Here is a 13,245-nt window from a genome sequence, read left to right as displayed (position 1 = left end):
TTTCATCAAAATTTAGAACACCATAATGAAATTAACACATATAAATGAAATTAAAAAGTTTGAATTACTCGCGTAATTGAGAGTATAGCTCAGTTTGGAAAGAATATAAATACACATATGTATAGTGAAAAATCTTGTATTTTGAATTATTTTGTATGTATTTGCATTATATATATTTGTATTTGTACTTCTTCCAAACTAAGCCTATAAGACAAACCATTGCAACTACGCACCAAACTTCAGAAACTGGCTTTGCCATTTCTCTAATAGATGGCGTATTCTAACGGCTGCAATGTCCATTAGCATAAATATTTGTTGTTGTACAGCTGGACCAACCTATAAATATTCTTTCTAGCCGTTTTTACCCTTGCTTTTATCTACTCCAATTTGCTCGTTTTATTTCTCTTATCACCGGTTCCTACATTCCAAGAGAAAATACAACATTTTGTTGTTAAAAACTCTCAAAACCAACCACAAAGTCCAACTGTTTGGAAGATGATTCTCACCTTTGCTCGGTTGATGGGTCAAAGAAGAAGAAGAAGAAAATCGCTCTAGTCAAAGTCTATGAGATTGGAGATGGAGTCAAATTCCGATTAAAGGTCTTGCGACACCAAATTATGACTATGCTTTACGTCAATGAAATTAGAGATGATAGCTCCGCTGCTTATATTTGGTTCAGATAGAGAAACAAATATCAAAATCAAATAAACCCATAGTGATTCCACCACACACGCCTTTCATTCATAATGCGTCCGTTATACTTACATCCCTGAACCATCCATCCAATAATACTAAAAATGGACAAAATCGTAACTTTGCATTTTTCTTTTTTGGTCTAAACATCTCTAGTGGAGGGCAAAAGAAAGGACCAAGACGAAGAATACATAACGTATGATGGAGATCATGGGTGATGAGGAGGGGCATGTTTTGAAAATTTAATGAACAAGGACATTTTTGTCTTTTACATGAGAGAAGACCGACAACTCTGGTCTCGGTTCTTGAGAAAAAATAAACAAGGTATTTTAATAAATCTATATCTAGGCATAAGGGAAAAATAGGCATTTAGAAAAACAAACACATTATATCTAGGGGTGTCCATAAGAAACTGAAAAATCGGTCCGAATCGAAGAAATCGATTCAAAAAATCCAATTAACCGAATCGGTCGATTCGGTTTGATTTAAAAAAAAACAAAGGATCAATTTGGTTTTTGGTTAACCTATAAAAAAACAACGATTAACCGAATTGACTGATATATATATATATATATATATATATATATATATATATATATTTACTATACTTTTATTTTATTTTAATATCTTTTTGCCCTAGCGGCCTAGCCCCCAATGCCCCTCTCTCTCGGTCCAAGCACCAAAAAAATGGAATACTAATGTTTCTATCAAACATTCGAACCCAGGCCAAAACCAAAACCCTCTAGCCTCTTCTTGTTTGAACAACAAAAGCCAGAAACCCTAGCTATTGCCACTGCTCCTCTCCCATTGTTGTCATCGTCATCATTGCCATCATTCGCTTATCTACTTATCTTTCTTCTTGTTTTTGAAAGAGAATAAGAATAGATCAACAGACAGAAACCGAACCATTTCTCCTTACCTGTCACCATTGTCGTCGTCTAGTTCTCTTTCTCCCCCATTCTTTTCATTCTCTGAATCTGAATCTCTACTTTGGGCTCTGGTTTTCTTCTCTCTTATATTTATTTTTGTTATTTTCTCCAAATCAAAATCTGAATCCTTTGTTATTTTAAATAGGAAACATTTTTTTAATAAAAATGAAAAAATAAAAAAAACAACCGAAGACCTATTAATCGCTTGTTTCGGTTCAATTTTGGTTCGAATTGATACAAAAATCAATGGTACCAGTTCGGTTTGCAAAATATGCCCGTGGTTCGGTTAAGCAAACCATGGATACCCCTAATTATATTGGCTTTTCTACCGAGGAAGGGAGGTGGTTGCATGTTTTTTAAAAAAAAGTAGATGGGAGGTTTTTGTTAAAGTGAAAACATAGGGGAGGTTTTTATGATTGCTAGAAAACACAGGGAATTTTTTTGCATTTTACTCTATAAGGTATAAATAAAGCCAGCTGTGCATAAGAGTGTCAATGGACCTGTTTTGAATGAAGGGGTCAGTCTAAAATCAATTTGGACAGATTGGACAGACCAAAAAGGCAATAAATTGGACCAATCCGGTCCAAAAAATTTATTAGATTGGACTGGACTGGTCAGTAATAAATTTATATTGGATTTGGTTGAATTAATTCAATATCCGGTCCATTGACATAAGTTAAGAATATAGGTTTCAGTGGACTGCGTTTGCGTTGAAACCAAACATTGAATTTGAACATTAAATTTGAACAAATTGAACAAATTGAACGGTTCCTGAATCCTGACTAGTAATATAATATGACTCTTTAGATGAATTCGCTGAGATCGATACTCAACGGATGGCTCATGACAACCACAAGATGAATGAAGCTGGTGCATTGGGTCCCCTCCAAGTTCAAGGTGATTCCGCCCTTTACCAGGCTCAACTTCCAGTCTTGGATCCGATCGGAGCCTCACCGTCACTGATGACCGAACAAGCTTCAGTCGGTTGTGTGTGTAGCTGAAGATTATATATTGGAACCTGGAAGCAGGGTCTCAGACCCCTGCAGCATTGCAATTTAATTTGCAAGATGTCTCGTAGCCGTTAAATTTGCACTGGGGAAGCATCGAGGCGGCAGGCTATGGCCTATGGCTATCTAGGCAGCAGCCTACACAGCCTAGGCCGCAGTCAACCAAGAGATTGGATTTACTTTTACAGTGAGCTCCCGTCAGGCGTCAGCTACCACCCCATAGAATTCTGCAAGAAGATTTTTTGGGGTCAGGCAACCTTTATAACTCTGTCTCCGGTCTTCGGAAAGAAGAGAGAGATTCACCAACCGGCAACCTCAAGAAAGGAAAAGAATGGCACAGCTCGAGAGAGAAGATTAGGCAATGGGACGAGGGTAGGCTATTTGTACTTCAGATGTAGCTATCAATGATTCTCTGCAAACAACACAGCGTGGTTTCACAATCGGCCATTATTCAAACTAATAAACATAAACAAAACAGTGCGACTCTGAGTGTAAAAGCTTTCATAGCCGCTCTAGCTACTTCATCGGCCGATCCTGGAAACCACGCTCAAATGGCTCAGGGCTCGAAAATTTTCATGCCCACGTCTCCGTAAACATAAATGTACAAAGCTACCTGTTTTTATAGACTAGGATAATCCTTTCTAATATGTCTATTTCTGTCCAGCCACCCTCTAATTTCTGTCTTTTTCTTTTTATTTTTCTCGTTCAACTACAGTCCACAGGTGCCAAATGCTGGAGGAGCATTTACGTTGTTGACTAGAACACGCAAATATGCGACCCAAATGGATCGGACAAGACGATGATAGCTTCCGGACATTGGAATCAGTCTGCATCTAGCATGCTTGCAGTTGCAGAGAATTGAATTGTTTCTGCATTAATTCTGAATTCTCTGACGATGCTGATCAACTTCAAGAAAGAAACAATCTTTTTTTTTTTATTCAATTACAAACCCCCAGTCTGATCTGGGAATGAACCAGAATGAACCGTATTTTATTTTGTTTTCCTCCTACTCTTTCTTTTAAAAATTTTTCCTTTCGAACGCATTCCTAATTTGACTTGTTTATGTTTACAATATTATCTTCGAGGTGTGTTATCGAACCATCATTCCATGTTATTCTTCTTGTCTGGAGACTAAATGATTCATAAGGCAAAATGATTGGATCATACAGACACACTCTCCCCTATAGAGGCGTTTCCCAATGCCGAACCAAAAGTGGGGTCTAGAAAGAGGCTAGTGATTCTGGCCTTTTTTTAAGGGAAAATTTCTGATACTTTGGTCTACGAAACTTTAAAATGCCTCTAAAATGTTACATTTTAAATTAGGTATTAAATCATCGCATTTTAAAGTTTGGGAGCTAAAATGTCATCATGAAGCGCAAAATACAGTGTATTAATCAGAAAATCTTTTTTTTATTATTTTTTTTGCATAAGTTCGGATGACTTTTCAAGGTTCAAAAAATCGTTACCTATCGGCCCATGCTGGCCGATACATATTATATCGGGAGCACCTTGATATACCCCTACAAAGGGTGTATCGGGGTTTTGATCGATTCAAGGGTGGAGGAACCTTAAACCGATCCCCTTGAACCCAATTTGAAAAATAAAAATAAAAAAACAGTACGATACTGCCCAATACGCCCTACCGACGTATTGGACATATCAATATTTAGAACATTGGGCTTCTCTCATTCTTGAACACCATTTTGAATTTTCAATCATGGCCATCCCAAGAATTTACTATTGCACTAACCAATCAAATTTATATCCCCGTCACCATATCCACTACCCACACCAACCCTAATGGCAGCAGAATTTGATCCTACGTCTCATCTAGAGAACCTACCAATAGAGACTCTAGGAGAAAAGAAACTGAATGTTTACACGAAAGCTTGATCTCTGCCTCTAAACAGACACTTGTAAGAAATTGCAAAACCACCACAAACATGGCAGTTTAGGGGGTGATACATAAAAGAGCGGATAGTGTTTATGGAGTCTCTTAAAAAGCCGGTGGAGAAGATGAAATCTTCAAAGGGTTTTGCGTTCTACATTTTTGTTTTACCATATGGGATCATGACTGCTTTAAGTTTTATATTCATAAAAAGTTAGGGATTTTTAAATCCACTTCTTAACCCTGAAGTTTCAAAAAGTCCATATTCACCTTCAATTTAAAAGTCATTTTAAGACAAAAAAAAAAAAAAAAAAACCATATGATTAACGACCGTGACAAGATCAATCAAACCTGGGTCAATTTGGTTCATTACAAAGTGTGAATATTTCAATATAATTAATAAATATTCTAGAAATCAAGAAAGCATCCTTATTATTGAATAAGGAACAAACATGGAAACATTCTAAAAATAAATGAAAGAACTAAACATGTGATAATTAATAAAATAATTTTACAAAGATATTTAACCACGTGTTTTAAATATGTGTATAAAACATTTTAAAATATGAAAAACACAAACTTAAAAAACTACTGGATTATACACCAAAAAACTATAAATAGGGGCCTTGACACCATTTTTAACATATCACTTTGATGCTACTTCATTCCCTTTCTCTCATTCAGCATTTTCTCTATATCAGACATCCACCACTTTTTTCTCTTTTCTCGTCGGAATTCCAATGCCGGCAAACTACAGTAGCCTGATCCCTCGTCGAAGGACGAAGGGTATATAGGCAACCCTTTCTTTGATGTCTAGCCACTTCCTTATCTCCTTTGTTTCCCTTTTTGGTTCAGCCAATTCCTCAAACATCGAAGTACAGACTGCCTTGTGTCCGTCCACGATCTTACAATAACACCACTCAAGTAAAAAAAATAAATAATTACACATAGGCCTTGCTTAAAATTCCCATATGTTCACGTGTGACAAAAAATAAGAACAAAAATAATTATTTTTATAAAAGTGATGACTGATGATCGATCAGCTAGCTATTCATCAAATTTATTTATGGGGGTTTCGATTGGTCAAAGCCCTTGGGTATTCTGTCATTCCGGTCCGGCAGTATAGATTTTAAGGAGCTGCTAAGCTATTATCACACTCCCAACCATGCTGGAGCCTTGGGCTTTTCAGTGCAGCGGAGGTGAATGTGCATGGACGAGTACCGAACTTCATAGTTACCTTTGCTAATAAGGGTAAGGGATGGCACTGAGTAGCGGGACCACACTTGGAGAGTAGGTTAACCGGTCGGACTGGACTAGTGGACTGCAGGACTGGGAGTGGGAGCAGACTTAATTATGAATGGAATGGATGCCTGAAGTAAACTAGTATTCGTGAACAGATGCCGTCGACAAAGCTATTATTGATTAAGATCCCCGTTATGAACAGATATGCCTGAAATAAACAAACCTGCTGATGAGCAGCCCAACATTTTGCCGGGTTATGGCTAAGAAAATGCGCTTTGTCGTCACCTTTTGCCTCTACTGGTTGCAGACATCGGATACAGAATTACAGATTTCTGTATTTCGGTGGCAAGAATGTGGGGTGACCGGTGAAAAGACAATCACAATACCCTCCCCTCCCCGGTATCATGTTCTATAGTCAAAATACCGAATCCGAAGGTCTGGACGACGCCCCAGCCCCTCTCATATTGTTATTGGCTTATTGCATTAAGAGGTCCTACCGAATCATGCAAGTCAAATCTGAATCTGTTGACTCTGCGTAGCTTCTTTGGTGGCAGCCTTACATTGAATGCAGCAACCTTTTGTTTAAAGAAAGGTATATAAATTAATTATAAAAACGAGAGAGTTTCAGATGATGTACCAGACGCCAGACGGATCGTTCCTGTCAGACAAGATAACTGTTCTCTCGTCACCAAAGAGTCAAAGACCTGATTCACCACAACACCACCCGTACGTACATACAGAACCACGGATGGGCCCATACCCATACGACCCCCGGAACGGGATCTGCTCCTCACATAGGGGCGCTTCACAGGCACATCCACCGTGCCCCCGGAACGGGATCTGCTCCTCACATAAGGGCGCTTCACAGGCACATCCACCGTGCACTGGTAACATCTCCCGTGAATAATCACTTACAAGTACGGGAGATGTTTCCAATGTATAGGATGTGATAGGATGTGAGTGTGACGACGGTGTGATGCGCCTTGTGTGACGAGCATATCCGATCTCGCCCCCCCCAAACTCCCAACCCATTAATGGTTTATACGTCATACATTAGCTCTCTAGCCTCTAGCTCCGTAGTAGCTCGAGTTCGCTTCTCATGGCACCCAACAATTATTCAATCAATGATAATGATAAAATGAAAAGTCGAAAATCAATTAAGTAAAAAGAGAGGGCAGGCGAGAAAACAACAAAAAAGGAAATACGCTTATGTCACATGTCTCCAACAGTTTGCCAATTAAAATTAAATAGCAGAAAGTACATCCTCCTCTCTCGGGAAAGCTACAACTCAACCCCCAGGCAATGCCAAATCCCGGTGTGTATCAAATCTCTCTTTCTCTCTGTACAAACCCAACTTAGGTTTTCTCCCTCGTCCACTCAGTACCAATTCCACCACTAAAACAACTTCCCCCCTTTCTCATTCCGTGGTCAAGCCTAATCTGTCTACGTCTCTCTGTTTCTTTTTTTTTTTTCTCCTTTTTCTCAGTTTCTCTTTTAGCGTCAGTCAGCAAACAGCAATGGACTTTTATTTTGTTATATAAGTCGTTAGATAAATCCATTAACAACCCATCACCGCATACCCATAACCACATCCACACCCGCTAAAGAGCTCCAAAATCCCACAGATGTATGGTGGCGTCAGAGGAAGAAGCAACCACGTATCTTTCGTCTGAGATCAACGCAGTGGCCTCCCCCATCCTCTCCCTGAGACGGTACAGATAGCCACCATGATGCACGTCCCATACCCTAATCACCCCTCCACTACACAAAAACGCGTAGTCACTGTTGACGCACCCCAATACCATTCCCCCGCCTCGATGCGCTCCTCCCCTCATCGTAAACCTACACACCTCCTCAAAGCTACCTACACGACGCACACTGGCCAGACCACGGTTGTCAACTACCAAGAACACATCGTTACACACATCAACCGAGTTCACATTGATGCCCCGTTCGAATTCCTCCTCCCCCAATATCAACCCTTGGTTCTGCAGATCAAACACCATCACCCTCGATCCAGTGCATGCAACCGCCGTTTCCAAGCCCGACACTCTGATTCGTCCTACCGTCTCCCCCAGTCGCGTCAGCAGGCGCCATCCAATGACAGCTTCCGGGTCAGTCAAGGACCCACCAACAAACATCAGCTCCTCCGTGTCACCATCCCACACGTGGAAAGCACGCCCCGGAACACCGGCGAACAGGCCCACCCACCACCGCGCACAACCGCTGAAGTCCACCAACGTGCCGTCGTTCAACACGCTCCCCAACTGGGCCCTACGCGTGCCAACGCCATGGATGTTGGCTACGTGGATATCCCCGTCCAAGGATGCAAAAACGAGTTTCGTATCCGTGAGAATGATACCCGAGACAGCACGCGAGAAGGCACCCAGGAGGTCGTCACGGTGGTGCGGTCGAAACGTACCAACGTGAAGCCTGGACGAGAGATCGAAGAGGCGGACGGTTCCATCAAGAAAGCCGCAGGCGAGATGCACGTCGGAGAGAGCGAGGCACCTACAAATAAGGCCGTCGTTGTCGTTACCGGAGGCGTCGAACTCCAATGTTGTATACACAGCTCTTCGATAGCGGAAGTTAAAGGCCGTACGATGACGACTTATAAATTCGTCACGCCATGTGTCATGCTGTAGACGGTCAGCTCCCCAGATCTGACGAGTGAGGTTGTGCCATAAAAGGTCGGAGCGTGACACAGCTCGCCACGTAGAGCACACCTTCATAAAAATCCGAAATATCGACAGTAAGATGATGTAATGATCATAATCAAAGGCAACGTTGTCATGAAATATATAATAAAAACACGGAAAAAAGTATGAAGAGAGCTGGTTTCCTCCTCTTTCCTCTAATGAAAAGTATGAAGAGAGCTGAGAAGGAATATTATACGATACAAGGAAGGTTTGACTGTTAGAGATTGAGTCAATAGAACAAACAGGGCAAGGCACGAGATTCGTACGTAGAATACTTTATTTAAGACTTGAAATTTGAAAGCTTAAAAAAAATAGGGATCACGGGCGGAGATGGATATATTAAAAAATTAAAAGGATGGTCCGTCGGGTTGATTTTCATAAATGGACTAGTTTCGACTGAAAACAATGGCCTGCAACCCTGGTTACTGGATAAAGCCGAGGACGGTATCGGTTTGATATTAGTAATTACTAAATATTCATGAATCATCATCCGTCACATGGGAATCAAAATATTGAATGGGGGAATATGACCAAAGGGGAGAGTCATCACCTCACTCCTCAGTCGAGATGGATTGGCAAAGCCTTAATCTGTATCTGCCGCGTACTTAGCCGTCCGTATTCTATATACGCTTACAGGCAGGCCAGGCTATTTATAGGTCCTCGAATACTGTATCCACAATACCAACACCCAACACACAAGAAAGATTCCTAAAATATTTCCTTTGCACGGGGACGGCTATCAACCCTGGGGTCTATTACCTATTCCCCGTAACCCGAAGCAATTAATAAGAGCAGAAAGGATATATAAACCACCGACTGGAGAGATATATCTGAGATTAATGGGGAGGAGCCGTGACAGAGACACCTGAGACCAGAGAGAGAAGCCTGGTATCTACGATATAGGCTGTGACGCTGCTGCCCTCTAGGGGGTGTAGAGATGTATATATGTGAATCGATTTGTCCTTAGTACAATATAACACATCATGTCACATCGCCAGGGAGACTCTCAGCCTCCAGGCACAAGGTAGCTTTTCTCTTTAACCTATTATTAAAGAATTTTTTTTTTTATCATATCCCCACTGTTGGATTAAAAATTTAAAATCTCTGCGGCCTGCGGGTATACACCAAGAGTAGGACAATGTCAAAACTCAAAACCAGCTTGGCTATCTACGTGATCACATGTATCAAAATACCATTCCCAGTTTCCCACTACTTGCGTAGTTTAATCATTAATCGACTGCAACGTGGCCAAACATGTAAAAACAAGAGGGCATCAAAGATTGTTCAAGAAGAATGGTGATCAGTGGGGTTATTTAGCCACTTACCAAGTTCTAAGGCCGGCCTAAGGGGAACTCAAAATGTTGCAAGTAGAATATATATATATACACACTTATGCATGGCCATGGATCGATGCACCACGTAGGCACAAATTCCGAGCTCAGCCAACTTAATAAACGGCATATAAATTACAATTTGCCACGTGACACATTATTTGCGCACATTACAAAACCATGTCCATTTTATAGTCAAGCGTCAACAACCCAACTCCAAAGAATATTTTCTGGAGGTATTCAGTTTTCATTTTTGGGAGGTTTGGAACCTTTTACAGGGCAAGACTCTGCTTCAAGGACCGGACCGCCACCCCCAACCCCACCCCCAGCTACTAGACCCAGATACAGCCAAGGACGACGCGCTGCTTACAAAAGAAAAGCGTTCGTCGAATTCCTTTTTGTGAAAAATAATATTAGAATTTTGGACCAAGTGAGAATTACCACGTCCACGTGTTCTGTAGAGTCTGTTCCTCATTGGTATATCATATATGGTGACTTTATTTAAACTTAAATTAAAAAATGTATAACAAAATAGATAACTGAAATATTTAATGAGTTACTGTTATTACTGCGATCCCAGGCTAGAATAGGTTTGATAGACTGTAGCTTGGATTCCAGGCAAAACATTTCAGAGTGTATCCTTTCCCATGAAAGGTCCACACTAACCAACCACAACATTGTTCTACATGGCTAAAAAAGAGTAGGTCATTTAAGAAATGGCCTTCATGTCAGCAGTCGACGTGGCAGAAAAAAGAAAGGGAGAAAATTAAAAAAAAAGGGAGAGAGAGAGAGAGAGAGAACCCATTTGGATTTTGGACGAGAAATGTTAGAATAAGACAACATAAAAAATCGAGAAGAAATGAGATGGAATAAGACAAGACATTGGTATGACCATATGAGGTTGGGATTGGAAGGGCGAGCGACTCGAGTCCACAAAGCCCCACCTTCTTTCATTTCCGAGATAGCGGCAGTCTCGTGAAAAGCAGCGTCGCTGCAATTTTACAGTTTTCAGATAGAAACCCAACTTGCTCTTTCTGTCTGTCTGTAGTTCCTTGTCTTCCCGACTTGGATTTAAACTTTTCCACATAACTATCAGTTAAAAACATGTTCCCAACGTTTAGACCCATTGTGTATCTAACAAACTAGCTCTGGACTCAAACCAAACGCCTCTATTTTTCGTCGAATCTTATCACAAGACAACCGAATGGGACTGGTGTGATCTCAGCTCAAAGCGTATATAGGCGCATATTTGGTAGAGAGCATCAGAAAAGTTCAGTTGTCTGGGATGGAAAATAATCAACAAATAACTTGTTTCCATTAAAGATAAAGATAGGTATTTCTTATTTAATAGAATGATTCAGGAAAAAAAAAAAGAAAAAAACCGAATGACATCCCACAGACAAGGATCATCATCATCATCATATGCTAAGGTCTGGAACCTAGAACAGTACTAAAATGTTCTGCCCCAATAGTCAGTAATGAAAGGATAGTTCTACTCATCATAATTTATTTAACTAGATATGGGTCGGAAGCTACCTCTGTGTCTCTCTCACCTAGTAAAGCGAGTTTTATGTTTTGCTGTTCTTTTGTAATAAATAAAGGTATCCCACAGTAAAGACTATCCAGTGTAGACAGAGACAAGAAAGCTCAGTCAAAAAGGAAAGATTTGTATAGCTAACAAAAGGAACCCTGTAAAGCCAACCTGGAATTAAAAAGAGAGAACCCCCTCCTCAGTTATCAGGTGGGAGAAAATCCAGAGATTGTATTCTTCCTTGACCATCTTTCCGTGTAATCAAGTCCAGGATTGCATCATTGATCCTGATGTGGTGGTGGTGCCGAAGCTTTATGAGCAGATGAATTACTGAGAACAGGCTTGTGGCAGAACTTAACAAACAAGTAACAACATAACATGCCCAAGAGGGTTAACACCAGAGCCAATACACCCCAACTGAAAAAAAATAAAGGGCTGAATGACAATTTCACCCATTGATGGTGATGATGATGATCGAGAAGGAATAGAAACGTATGGAAAGCTAATAGCAATAGGCATCCAACATTTGACTCTATTTTCAAACCGCCCGAATCGCTTAGGCGGAATAAGGAACGAGTGTATGACTCAATGTCCAACTTGCTCAAATAATGACAAGAGTATTAATTTCCACATTCCATGTACACGCATCCAGTGCTGGTGAGGTTGATTTTTGCACTCAATTTGTAGACTTTTGACCACAGAAATCACACCTCATGCATTGTTAAACTCTGAACAGGATAGGATACCGACTGAACGAGGTGACTGTGCATGGAGATTAGTGCACTACCATAACAAATGCTACATTCACCATACAGTGTTTTCACCAACTCAATTCAAGAAAGAAGAATCACCAAAGGCGTTGAATATTCAGGCAAAAACATCGTTCGTGAATCGTCATGAAAAAGAAAACAACAAAAACCAACTTTATTGATGGTCTTTGAACTCTCGAGCGACAGCACTCGAAAATGATGGAAAGATGCAGCTTTGATAAGGATGGTTTCTCTATAATGGGGAGACGATGCACGGTGAGGAAGGTGATGATAAAAGTTGCACAGTGAATAACATAACAAAGCATTGGACGGAAAAGAACACAATCGCATGTAGAAAAAGATAAGCGTAAAAAGAATAACGTAAAGAGGGGCAATCGAGATGGGGCCGACCTGAAAGACATTGGCGACGGCGGGACCAGCAGCAAGGCGACCAATGGTTCGAGCAGCATCAATGGCCACTTGATACGCAAGAGCTTCGACGAAAGGCTCCGGCCAAACCCCATCACCGGATCTTTGACGAGATGAGGAAGGCCTTTCGAACTCTCCTCCCCTTCCTTGTCCTCCATGGACATCCCCTCCTCCTTCAGCGCTTCCTTCCGAAGAGGAAGAAGAAGAAGAAGACGACGACGACATAAAAAATAAAAAAGTGAGTAGAAGAATAAACCGAACCCGAGGGTGAGATAGAGGGAGGGGAGAGGAAGAAAGAGGGGCGAAGGAGATTACACTTAAGTAAGCGCGGTCTTTGTTGTTTTTATATGTAAAAGGTTCACAAATTTTTGCAGATTTCCCGCCCTGCAACGACGGCGGGGCTCGTTAATCGTCATGGCGTGGGTCTAAAATACCGACGGTCTTTTCAATTTTCCGCGGTCTTTTCGGGTGCTCTCCGACACGTACTTCTCTTCTCTCTCTTGCTCTCCCTCCTCCCCACTCCCCTTTCGTATCTAGGTTTTGCTGTCGCCACTCGCCATGTAGAATCAACGTCTGGCAGCCACATCTAAAAGCGCCACGTGTACATATCAAATGGCGAGTGGCATTGAAGGAGCAACCATTTCTCTGATTTCTCCTCCAGAGAACATCATGCATCACAAAAACAAAATCCAGTTAATCTGGTGATACACAGATGGAAATGCAAATGGGTTTGATGGTTCCGTTGGG

The 13,245-nt window shown here is 41.0% G+C and overlaps 1 protein-coding gene across 1 annotated transcript; it reads right to left on the bottom strand.

The window, feature by feature from the left end:
• Nucleotides 1-6,997: 6,997 nt before the first annotated feature.
• On the bottom strand, nt 6,998-12,785 carry SAP (Transducin/WD40 repeat-like superfamily protein). Its single transcript, XM_088966609.1, has 2 exons — nt 12,481-12,785; nt 6,998-8,485 (listed from the first exon to the last, which is right to left on the bottom strand). Exons 1-2 carry the CDS (start codon nt 12,721-12,723, stop codon nt 7,361-7,363), a joined length of 1,368 nt encoding a protein of 455 aa, XP_088822735.1. The 5' UTR covers nt 12,724-12,785; the 3' UTR covers nt 6,998-7,360.
• Between the last annotated feature and the right edge of the window lie 460 nt (nt 12,786-13,245).

Source organism: Nelumbo lutea, chromosome 1, assembly GCF_056320005.1.
Source record: "Nelumbo lutea isolate HS-2025 chromosome 1, American lotus-T2T, whole genome shotgun sequence".
Taxonomy (NCBI): Eukaryota; Viridiplantae; Streptophyta; class Magnoliopsida; order Proteales; family Nelumbonaceae; genus Nelumbo; species Nelumbo lutea.
Note: the sequence above shows the minus strand (reverse complement) of the source record. Positions and strands in the feature narration are given on the sequence as shown.

Coding starts and splice junctions, on each gene's coding strand:
- SAP (XM_088966609.1), bottom strand. CDS start 12,723: ATGTCGTCGTCGTCTTCTTCTTCTTCTTCCTCTTCGGAAGGAAGCGCT. Junction 8,486..12,480: donor CCGTCGCCAATGTCTTTCAG/GTCGGCCCCATC, acceptor ATTTTTATGAAG/GTGTGCTCTACGTGGCGAGC.